The sequence below is a fragment of the Musa acuminata genome, chromosome BXJ2-2 (assembly GCF_036884655.1).
Source record: "Musa acuminata AAA Group cultivar baxijiao chromosome BXJ2-2, Cavendish_Baxijiao_AAA, whole genome shotgun sequence".
Taxonomy (NCBI): Eukaryota; Viridiplantae; Streptophyta; class Magnoliopsida; order Zingiberales; family Musaceae; genus Musa; species Musa acuminata.
Genome location: NC_088339.1, coordinates 33,443,129 through 33,454,610, shown reverse-complemented (window position 1 = coordinate 33,454,610; position 11,482 = coordinate 33,443,129). Strand labels below are relative to the sequence as shown.

Sequence of the window (11,482 nt, the reverse complement as noted above, 5' to 3'; positions counted from 1 at the left end):
GGCAATAAACATATGGTGAATGCTTATGGTTGATGCATTGTTTAGAATCCTTACTCCACAAGTCAGATCTAAAGCTAAATTTGATGTAAGCTTCTAAACCAAGCATTTGACCTGAAACAGATCATGAGTCTAATATATTCTTCCAATTGACCAACGACCGAAAGGAACAAATGAAACTTTTGACTGTTAGATGCATAGATCCGATTACTAACCCATCACTAAGTGACAACTTTTAGATCTTTGTTAGATACTGGCTGTCAATTTGATCTAATAGGATAACTGATCTACTTAGACCAGTTCCAATTATAGTGCAATGAACTGGTCTAAGATCCGAAATCTAAGGTTCTAATTAGCTTGGCTGATAAAAAGATATTACCATATCGATCAAAATTCTCGATCACCATTTGTTAGAAAAGAAAAATTCATGTAAAATTTAGACCATCAGAATCAGAAGACAAAAAGTACGTATTTGCATCCAATGACAAATCTTTTAAGGTAGGATCGAGTGGTTTCCAAGAATCTAAAATGGTTTATGCTGAGCAAAATATAGCTTCAGATCACTTACTGACCACCTCCTGCATGTGCTGCCCACATGGACTTCACCAGCTTCAGCAGCGCCCGGGCCTTCGCCTTCGCCTTGGAGCTGCACTGGCTCTGCAGCAGCAGAAGCAGCTGCATCACCATCCCGGCATCCACCGCCTGTGTCGTCGCTGGCGTCGAGTCGCAGCACACCCTCAGCAACGACCCCACGGCGTGCTCTCCGCCATTGTGGTCGGACGGCACCTTGAAGACCATCTTCACCAACACTGGGATAGCGTTCGGGTTCCTCACCGCCGCCCTCTTGCCCTCCTCATGTCCCAGAAGCAGCTCCAGCGCCGCCAATGCCCGTGCGTCGGTCTTCCCAGCAGAGCTCGATAGGTAGGAGACGATGCCGTCCACTGCGCCTTCTCTGATCGCATTGCCTCGGTTGGCTTCGGAGGAGCAGAGACCAGCTATTGCTCGCACTGCTGCCTCCGATGCCGCGCCATCGGGCTTGTTCTGCGCTAGGAAGACGAGTGCTTGCAGGACCCTGGGTGACTGTCCGACGATTAGGGACAGCTCCTGCGTCGCCCCCGATGTAGCGATTACTTCGAGGAGATGGCAGAGACTGATCTTGATCCTGGCGCTGCCTTGATCTAACAGCAGCATCAAAGAGTCCAGATTCGAGCTGTCCGTGAGCATGTTGAGAGAATCCAATGGGGAGGCAGGCGAGAAGCTGAGAACGCAGTCTAGAGCGACCTCGATGAGCTCCGAATCAGCTGGCCATGGAGCTCGCAAGAGCAGCTGCAGCAGCAGGGGGAAGAAGCCCAGCTGGATCAAGCAGGCCTGTCCTATGTCGGACTCGACCGCGACCGCTCTGACCTTGTCGAGAGCTTGGAGCTTTGCGGCAGAAGCTATGTCCGGAGACTGGAGCATCTGCTTGACCGCAGCCAGTGACAGCTCGTTGTCGTTGACCGACCTGGTGGGCTTAGTCCGGCAGTGGAAATCGGCGGCGCCGGCGATGAGCCACTGGTCGATAAGGTGGCGCAGGGTGTGGTTGGGGACCAAGGACGCATCGCTGAGCCTCTGCATCGTGACCGGGCAAGTGAGGTTGCCGTCGGCGAGCCACCGCTCGATGCACGGCCGGTCGTAGGTTAGGCCAGTGCTCAGAGTGACTGGATCGGTGAACAGATCAAGGCTTATCGGACACCTGAACAGATGAGGGATGCTCATCTGCGTCTCTTCTCGCTCATCCAAGGAAAGCCTAAGCAAGCATGGCGGCTTTGGCTTTGAGGTCCATAACAGGAACTCCAAAGCTTCAATGGTGAAAAGCTGGTACAGACACTGAAACCTATGAGAGGTATGGGGAAGAAGGAGAAGGATCAGTTAGTGGTACTCACACTCATGCGAGGACATTGAGGGTTGTTGGAGTACAAAAGGTGGGATGTGGAGGTCCTCCTCCTCCACTCTCACAGAGCCCAAGCTTCTAAGAACATTTGGATAGCAGAGCCTTGAAGCTCATAAAAGGAGATCAAACACAGGAGTCTGATGCTTACCCTACTCTTCCTCGATAGTGATTTGGCTGATGAAACAGTCACAGAGAGGACTAGCACTAGAAACAAGAAGGTAACAAGAGATCGGAGGAGGTGAAATGTCACTGGCAATGAAGAAAAATTGCAGGTGACGTTGTTTGGTCAGAGTTCTAAAGATGATGGAAAGCCATGACAGCCATGTGAGGATCAAATGATAGCTGGCAGAAGAGGAAAAAAGGCTGACTCACATCATAGGCATCCTCCCAAATCCATATATATATATATTACAGGACCACAATAGACTGAAAGCAATGGAAATTTAGCTTTCAGATCACTAAATATGCACACAACATGGCAGTCAAAACCAGATATATAAAAGGGACCTTCACCTCTTCTTCCCTTTCAGTACAAGCAAGAGGAGGAGGAAGAGAGGTGTGATTGCGGTAACATGACTGTAGGATCATGACAGAGACAACCACTGTGGAGTAGTAGTGTGAAATATTAGGGGTAACAATGATTCATAATTCAACAGATTAATCTATGGGGCCAGCATTGAGCCACTAACTTGAATAGATTAATGTGATCATGGTTAAAATAGGGATGAGGATAACAAAGTTTTTGAGTCGGGTGTCATGGTTCTGCACCCAGTGAGGCCAGCAGCTGACCCTAAATTAGAGTTCTTCCAGCATCATCCTTGTGGCTTCATCAGGAACTTTTCCAAGTTACTTCAGCTAGGCTCAGGCAGCTAATCTAACTTTAGGTTGTCCTCCTCTACTGCAAAGAAATTTAGATGTTTGGATGCATTGTAGGAGGTCTTAACAGTAAAACATGTTGTACTGCTGCTCTTGAATTCTCACATCTCTCCTCTGCTGCAGAGGTTGCATGAGACAAGAAGCACACACAACAGGTAAAATCCATAGACACATGAAATTGTGAACCTTTCCTAAAAGAATCTTAATTTCTTTTTTCTTTTTATGTTTACCAGACTAAACACATGAGAGTTAATTTCTGTGTTTAATTATTCCTTAGTTAGACTCTTTTGGCTTGAATCATTAGACAGTTGCCTTTGGAGTTTTGTGTGAAATCAAAGCTCCTGTCCATGCAAACATAAGATCTAGTCTTCATTCAAGATCTATTAAGATCTTTCTGCAATAAAAGACATTTTGAGTCTAAAGTAGCAGCCTGAATTGGCAATTATTCATGATTGGACCTGGATTTTATTTTTTTATTATCAAAGTTTCAAAATGATTAATACAAACTCTGTGGCCTACTTATGATGTTATGAGTTATTTAATGACCACACTTGAAGAGAAAGAAAGCATATGACTTCACTTGATAGATTTTTTTTCTTTTTTATTCAATTATCCTGTGAAGTTTAGAAATGGCATGGCTCGGTAATCCGACCGGCGTATATAACCTACTTCGTCCTAATATAATAGTATATGTTACATCAACACGATATCTAGGAAGAATATTTCTTTGTCGAAGCACTCAATCCATTATAATTGATAATGATTATAAAATATACTATTATTATGAGCTAAGAATTAATAATAAACACTCTAACTCCTTGTAAACTTTTCTCATCCATAATAAATAAATTCGACTTGATCTTTGGAGAGATTTTATTTCGGGTGCATCTCGATCGAGTTATGATGTTAGACCATATTTCCTCGAGAAGAATTTTCTATCCTCTTCCAAATGTGATAACACTTAGAAAGATCAGATCAGTTTTTATTTCGTCATGTTTACGATCAAAATTAACGATAGTAAAATAGTTAAATCAGTCATTAGCTACACTTACATTGTGTATATACAAGAGGGATGACCATAATTTATATAAAAAAAAATCAAGTTCGTAAAAGTATCAATTCAAGTAGATTTTGATATACATATCAGATGGTTTTATCATCTAAGATGAAAAATAAAATTCTTAAATCACTTGTCAAAATACAAATTTTATTTACAAAAGCATTTGCCCAACTGGCTTGATGCCAACTTCCACACCCATTCCTCCATTTCAATTTGGTACAGTCTACATCTAATTCTTCAATTCTCCAATTAAGAACCTTTATTTGGTTTCTATTGGAAAAAATGAATCTAATTGTGAGAATCATTACTACTCTTCTAGAACAAGATCAATGACAATATTAATGGCAGTTTTGTCAAAAGATTAGACCATCAAGCATTATTATACATGTGGGATCAAAAGGACCCAATCAATAGGTTCCAAACTGCTGATCTCATTTGGACATAAACTGACCATCTTCATGAACTTTTCTAGGCTTTGATTGCCAATGACAGACAATATAGTGTTCAAATGGGCTCCCCAAGAGGTGGTGTGAATGCCCCCACCATCTACTCTTTCATTGTTTTTGCGTTTGCACCGCCTCATCCTTTGACTTTCACTGCATTCACCCTCTCATATCCGTCGGTGGTGTCGGTCAAAGCACTTTTATGGGGTTTTTTTAGTTAGGGATATTAATTATATACGTGGGTTTGGATAGACCCATCTCTTTTGGAGCGAAAATAAAATTAAATAAATGAGGATGAAAAATATTTGATGTTATTCGTATAAATACGGGACAAAGAAAGATAGGTAAAGCACTCTCCATCCTGCATTGCATTGCACCCATGCATAGCCCATTGATAATACGTGGGCTAAGATGCGAAGCCTAACATTAGACGAGTTAAACTTTTATTGTTTAAATTAGATTAACTGAACATTGATTAAATCGATTATGATTCAATTAAGAATCATTTAAATCAAATGAAACATTTTCTTATTCAATAATAATAACTCTTCCTCGTGGCCTCATACACTACATTTAATCCCTAATCGCAGGTGGCGTCATGATGATTGTTTGATTTTATCTTCGTTAGTTTTTCTCTCTCTATTGGCAAACGACGATTCTTCCAACAATTAGTGACTACAAATGATGAACAGTAAACCACGATGATAATTCTTTCGTATTCTTCTCTCTTTCTCCTCATTCTCTTCTCCCTCCATCCTTTTCACGGTTATCCCTTTCATCGTAGCACCCTCACCCCTTTCATCGTAGCACCCTTATCAATCGTCATAATCATCCCCTCGTTGGATGTTTGGTCAACACACAATATCAATAATATTATTCGATGATTTAGATGACTATTCATATTCAAATAATATCGATAAAATTATCTACTACGAAATAACTATCCACAACGGAAGAGTCTTGTCGGATATATTCTCGATCTAAGTTAGGATCCACTCAATTTGGTTTATAATTAGGTTTAGGATAGATTGGAACAATTAACTATACATATTAGAAATGAGAAAAAGATAAAATTCGTGGAGATCCATAGCTTTTTATGGTCAAAGTCAAACAGGTTCTTTTTTGTGATCGTCAAAGCAAGTGACTCATTTCTTCCAAATCGATCGATCGATCGATCGATCGAGAGAGTCAACGGCGAAAGCGGATCATTTCAAAGTATGGTTGGGAATTGAGCTCATCGAGTTCCATTTTTCTTTCACTTTAAATCAAAGATCGAAGAGGAATGCGTTGGATTCATCACATCAGTCCGAGGATGCATGCACGTGTTTTGACTCTTAAGAAAAAGGTTTGGTCATTCAACATCTCTTCGAGAGGGACACATTGCATCACCCACTTGGATCGCATGAATATTACGGCCTCTGTGATGTGATGTGATGGAAGCAGCCAACTCCCAAACCTTATACTTAAACAACCGAGCCATCAATCCATCAAAGCAATGTCTATTTCAACTTTATCTCGTGATGGGAGCTCGAGGTTTCAAAATATTATAGTTTGCTGCTTTGCTTCACAACCTATCATCGGATGAAATTTGTACTCATATGTTCAGGTCAATTTTGTTCGTATTTATAAGTTCTCTCTCCAAAATCTTTGGCTGTATTTAGTAAAAGACACAACATATTTATGAGCTTTAAGATCTTACTTCATGATCTAAATTTTACATGAATGGAACCCGAGCAAATGATATAAACCCAACTGAAGAACATGAGGCAGATTAAGGATCCGCGTAATGCATCGGTGATGATCATACTCAATTCTTGTCACAGTGATGATCGGAGTTGACAAAAAATTAGAAGTCCAACTCAATTCTTGTCATAATGATGATCATAGTGATATCAGAATATTTTTGTTAGATTATATTTTTTTATTTAATTAGGTAAGATATATTATGGATATAATTGTATCCGATTACGATTATTGGTTAATGAAAAAATCTAATTATAATATGATTCCTTAGGAGATAATCTTAATAAAAAAGACTCTCCAATTACTTTTCCTAGACCTGATCTCACTCAGATCGTATAATTGGATACATGGATTATATAATTGGATATACGAATATGCGAATACGTGAATAAGTAAAGACATGTGAGATTATAGATCTTATCTCATTTCTCCTTTGCCATTAAATCCATCGCTCATAGAGGTCTTGTAAAAGATAAAAAGAGAAAAGAAAGCGAGTCTAATTTTCCTTGTATATCGATATCATTGTAGCATTCGGATTCAACGATGGTGTGCTTATATATGAGATTAAAAATTTTATAAAAATTATCGAAAAGTATAAATCATAAATTTAAATATATTATTATTATTATTTAATTTCAGATTTTAATATTAATATTTTTTACATAATAGTAGTATTTTATTATTTTTATGTTTATAATTTTAAGATACAAAAGGACTATGAGAGTAGAGACATAGCATGGTATATCAATTGTGGTTGGTTTTCAAGGACAGAAAATTTACATGATACCTTCATATTGATCATAGTTTGATCTGATCACACATTATCATTGAGATATCAAAACCAAAGAGTTTGGCTGGACACGTTCTCATGATATCAAAGTCTACCTTGTTATCAATGAAGCTTAATATGATCTTCCCTTCCCCTCCTTTCTACTCTTCGTTAATGGCAACACCACCAGGAAGCCTTAGGTCAAAAGTCTCCATCCATCCATATATGATACTTCCTTTTCCTTGAATCCATGGCAGTATTCTCTACCTGCACGCCTTTGCAGTGGAAGCAAAGATATCAAGCTCACCACCACCCACACATATATGCATTCTCTCTCTCTCTCTCCATTGCTTGCATTGGCATATCAATGGAAGGCCAACTCTCCTCTCCTCCTCCCTCTGTCATCGTCTCGGACCGCGCAGAGGTGGACACCAGTCGCCCCTTTCGCTCCGTCAAGGAGGCCGTCGCCGTCTTCGGCGACCGCTTCCTCGCCGGCAACGGTCGTTCCCAGAAGAACACTTGGTCGAGGCCAGTGATCTCCGTGCCACCCCCGAAGCAACCCAGTTCGGCGTCTTCCTCGCCTCCCTCCTACTCCTCTTCAGCTTCTCACTTTATCCAGGAGAATGAGGAGGAGCTCGTCATCCTAAGCTCGCTGCGGAAGCTGGAGGCGGAACTGAAGGAAGCCAAGCGAGAGCTGGTGCTGCTGAAGGGGAGGGAGTCGGAGACGGAGATCGCGGTCGCGTCGCTGAGCGCGCAGCTCAGCGAGAGCATGTCCAAGCTGGCAGAGATGGAGGCGGCCATGGAAGACGAGGCGCAGCCGTGCAGGGTGCGCAGCGAGCGGTGGCAGGAGGAGAGGATGGAGGACTTCAAAGCCAGCTTGGAGTACCTGCCAACTCTGGCTCAAGCTTTCGGCCTTGCAGGGCTGGAAGAAGGCTTCGGCGGACGAAGGAAGAGAGAGGTGCCAAAGAAGAAGCCCATCATTCCTCTGATACCTGACATCTTCTCCAAGAAGAAAGGATGATCGATCCACGGACTTGTCTCAACAGTTCTAAGCTCATCATCTCCACGTACTTCTTTGCGCCGGCCTTTGCATGCATTTGCTTTGTTCTTCTGCTTGTGTGCTCTATATATATATATATGATCATGAGAAGAGTGATATGTGGTGTACAATATATCTATCATATTAATATGATCAATTATTCCATCGAATTAGATGATGTTAATTATTTTTTTTTATTTTATATGTAAAAAAATTAAAATTTTATACTGAACCGAAATCGACTTGAATTAAGTAACTTAGAACATTGGTTCGACATCTACCTCCCAACATCAACCTCGAAAGGTGGCTTTCACCCCCCCCCCCCCCTTCCCAAACCTCTCACCACCTCCCCCTTTTATGCCAAAGCAAACCATTGATAGCAACAGTCATAGAAGAGACAATCTTACCAAACTTACAGGTCTAATGTCCCATCTAAAGCACATCAATTCATGCTTGAGTTAGGGATCATCTCTCTCTCTCTCTCTCTCTCTCTCTCTCTCTCTCTCTCTCTCTCTATATATATATATATATATATATATATATATATAGTTCTTATTTTTTCATATGGACGAGCTATCATCCTTGAAATAAGTTAATATTTTATGAAAATGAGGACTAAAATGATATGAAAAATTAACAGTGTCACAAATGAAGTAGGCATTTTCATCATTAATCATTAAGAGGAGTGACATAAATGACAACAAAAAGGTAGAAACGCAAGTATAATTATACTAATAATAAGTACTATGAGGCAACTTCTGATGCGTTTATATGAACTATTTCTTCTTCGGTTTTGGAGGTCGTCTCAGTAACTGCTCTTGAAAGGCCTGTAGGACTCGAGATCGGTGACAACTCCGGCGACAGACCCGATGGCGGCTGCGACGGTGATCACGAGGCAGGCTAAGCTTAGAATTTGCAGGCACACCCACCTCGTGCTCCACCTGGGGATCCTCTTCTGCGCGATGTACATCTCCACCGGAAAGTACACCGTCAGAGGCCAGAAGCCGAGCGCCCCGAGCAGGCCGACCACGTCGTTGAAGAAGGGAAGCAGCATGGAGATGACGGTCGTCAGCACCACGAAGGCGGAACGCCACACCAGGCGGAAGAGGCTGAGACGGTAGCGCTTGGTCGAGGGGAGGGGCACGGCGACCTCCTTGGTGATGAAGGTGGAGTCGGGCCACGTCGTGAGCGCCCACTTCTCGATGAAGGCGAACAGGGGCTGGCAGAAGACCTGGTAGGCGCCGACGAGGTGGACGACGATGGCGGCGTTGGCGACGTCGAGCAGCCAGTAGGGGTTGTAGAAGCCGAAGCCGGTGAGGAGGTTGCCGGGCGCCTCGTCGCCGAACGCGGCGTAGCCCATGCAGCCGCATAGCATGTAAAAGATGGTGGTGACGGCGATGCTCGTCAGCGACGCCTTCTTCATCACCTTCGCCTCGGATGGCGGCGGAGCTTTGATGGTGTCCTGCATGAACCGGAGCGCCATTGCAGTGTGCATGTGGAGGGAACATCGATCGGTCGAGCTCATCAGGCAGCCAAAAGTTACCTGGATTTCGATGAGGATGAGAGAGAAGGAGTAGGCGAAGGCGATGTCGCCGAAGGCCTGCAGGCTGCGCCATACCTTCTGGGTCGGGGAGACGGCGCCGATGCTGATTCCGGTGAGGCTGCCTTTGAAGCCTTTGTTGCCTGCTTGGAAACGAAGAAGATGAGGAAACACCGTGCACCATGGCCAAAGAGGGATGGAGTTGGAGGCCATACCGATCACTTGGACGATGCCGAGGGCGAGGCCGATGGAGGAGTACGTGAACGACATGACGGCGGCGACGATCGAGAGCCACCATATCTGATCAAAGTCGGGAATCTGCGAAAGGAAGATCTCCGCGACGCCGAACATGATCATGTAAGGATTGCTCGAGGTGTGGCATGGGTTATCGTGGCCTCTCTCATGGAAGCAATTGGACCTCCGGATCGCCCTGTTCCACAGCACGAAACCACGCATTTAGAACGCCCGCAAGGAGGAAGACTCGTCTTTCTTCTTCGTTTGGACTCCACTCACATCATGCTAATGGAGGCAGCAATGGTGTAGCCAACGGCGACGCCGAAGAGGTTGGCATACTGGATGAATCCACAGAGCTTGACCTTTAGCCCACCTGCGGAAGAGAAGGTAGAGGGTTAGTCTACCGCTGCGGTAAAGATCTTTGGGAGGGGTTAGCGAGCTCACCGAGGTAGGAATGGACGGCATCCGTGTACTTGTAGTTGCGCTTCCCGGAGATCGGGTCGCCGGAGCGGTAGCAGTCAGCAAGGAGAGTGGAGGTGTAGTACGTGACGAAGGAGAATAGGAGCATGACCACGGGGCCGGCAACCCAGCCGAGCTGCGCGATGGCCCAGGCCAGCGACAGCACGCCGGAGCCGATCACCGCCGTGACGATGTGCGCGCTCGCCGTCCACACCGTCCCTGCAACGTGAACGAAGACCCAACCCTTCCTCCATGAGACGAAGAAAGCACCAACCCGGAGCCGACAGGAAGAAGACGCAAAGTAGTGATTTTTACCGGTTCGTTTGAGCCGGCCGTCGTCGTCGTAGCATTCGAAGGCTTTCTCGAGCCGATGCGCGTGGCCGAGCTCTATCGAGACGTTCATGGGCACCGCCGCCGGTTGCTGGTAGTGCTTGGCGTTGCCGGTCTCCCCCATCTTGTGTCCAGAAACAGAGAGAACAGAGGCAAAAGATGAGATCTGAGAGAGAGAGAGAGAGAGAGAGAGAGAGTAAAAGAGACAACTTTAGGATCGGAATGGATGCCAAAGCACAGAAAGAGAGGGTGATGAAGCAGAGAGGAGGTGGCGGATGGAGTCTGTGCATGAAAGCACCAAAAAGGAGAGAGCTTTTCTCTTCTTACCTGTTGTATTCTCTTCCTTCTGCTGCAACTTCTTTGCAGGTATCAGGGAATGCAATGAAAGCAGCAGCAGCAGCAAGAAGAACACAGGGAGGAGAGTTGATGGAGATGTTACTGGCTGCTATGGATGGAAGGCAAGCAGCGATGTGCCACGGTATATATAGAGGGAGGGAGGGAGGGAGAGGAGCGGGCATTAGTGTCCAATGCCCACACAGAGCATTGATCTCTGCAGAGCTTCCCTTCCCACGTCGTAGTGTTTTGGTCCATCCCTGAAGGGGGGGAATCGGATTCCCCCAAATAATTATTTCCGAAATGTTTCTTTGGCCAATGCTATTAATTGCTTGTGTTGTGTAGGCTGATGTTCTTCTTCTGACATACCCAAACACAAAAAACTTTCACAATAATCCAACAATACAAGAATTTTATGATTGACTATATAAATAAGACATGATTTATAATCTCAATTTGTTGAATATAATCCACTTATAATCATACAAATGCTGAATAATCTTTTTTTTTTTTTTTTGCATATGTTTGAGGTGAAGATTATATTCAATCCCATTATCTGATTGTCTATCAATGGTAAAAGTCTTATTAGCTAAGTTAGCTTACATTCACAAAAAAAAAATTAAATGAATTTGTAAATACACCATTAAATCAGATAAAGTCTCAAATAAATAGATCTTGTACACTACTATTAGACTAATGTTTTAACTTTAAAATAATAAATTAGGTATA

General features: G+C 43.7%; 3 protein-coding genes across 4 annotated transcripts; 1 reads left to right on the top strand and 2 right to left on the bottom strand.

Annotated features, from left to right (window-relative positions):
• Positions 1–450: 450 nt before the first annotated feature.
• Positions 451–2,323, bottom strand: LOC103976557 (U-box domain-containing protein 26). Its single transcript, XM_009391802.3, has 2 exons — positions 1,920–2,323; positions 451–1,851 (listed from the first exon to the last, which is right to left on the bottom strand). Exons 1-2 carry the CDS (start codon positions 1,923–1,925, stop codon positions 562–564), a joined length of 1,296 nt encoding a protein of 431 aa, XP_009390077.2. The 5' UTR covers positions 1,926–2,323; the 3' UTR covers positions 451–561.
• Positions 2,324–7,179: 4,856 nt separating this feature from the next.
• On the top strand, positions 7,180–7,998 carry LOC135605069 (WEB family protein At3g51220-like). Its single transcript, XM_065094756.1, has one exon. It carries the CDS (start codon positions 7,186–7,188, stop codon positions 7,837–7,839), a length of 654 nt encoding a protein of 217 aa, XP_064950828.1. The 5' UTR covers positions 7,180–7,185; the 3' UTR covers positions 7,840–7,998.
• A 485-nt stretch (positions 7,999–8,483) lies between these two features.
• LOC103976555 (amino acid permease 4) lies at positions 8,484–10,906 on the bottom strand. 2 transcript variants are annotated; one of them, XM_009391800.3, is made up of 7 exons: positions 10,748–10,906; positions 10,406–10,544; positions 10,076–10,309; positions 9,911–10,004; positions 9,613–9,827; positions 9,401–9,540; positions 8,484–9,319 (listed from the first exon to the last, which is right to left on the bottom strand). In XM_009391800.3, the coding sequence occupies exons 2-7, from the start codon at positions 10,542–10,544 to the stop codon at positions 8,663–8,665; spliced, it is 1,479 nt and encodes a 492-aa protein (XP_009390075.2). In that variant the 5' UTR covers positions 10,748–10,906; the 3' UTR covers positions 8,484–8,662. The 2 variants fall into 2 exon arrangements, with proteins under 2 accessions (XP_009390075.2, XP_009390074.2); XM_009391799.3 differs by having other exon boundaries at positions 10,406–10,586; positions 10,748–10,879.
• Positions 10,907–11,482: the final 576 nt, after the last annotated feature.

What these genes read in the sequence shown, in the direction of transcription:
- LOC135605069 (XM_065094756.1), top strand. Translation starts at nt 7,186, where the DNA reads ATGGAAGGCCAACTCTCCTCTCCTCCTCCCTCTGTCATCGTCTCGGAC.
- LOC103976555 (XM_009391800.3), bottom strand. Translation starts at nt 10,544, where the DNA reads ATGGGGGAGACCGGCAACGCCAAGCACTACCAGCAACCGGCGGCGGTG. An exon ending in CGGCCGGCTCAAACGAACCG is followed by an intron (nt 10,310 to 10,405) that starts GTAAAAATCACT and finishes TTCACGTTGCAG; the next exon opens with GGACGGTGTGGACGGCGAGC. An exon ending in GCTGCCTCCATTAGCATGAT is followed by an intron (nt 9,828 to 9,910) that starts GTGAGTGGAGTC and finishes GCTGTGGAACAG; the next exon opens with GGCGATCCGGAGGTCCAATT.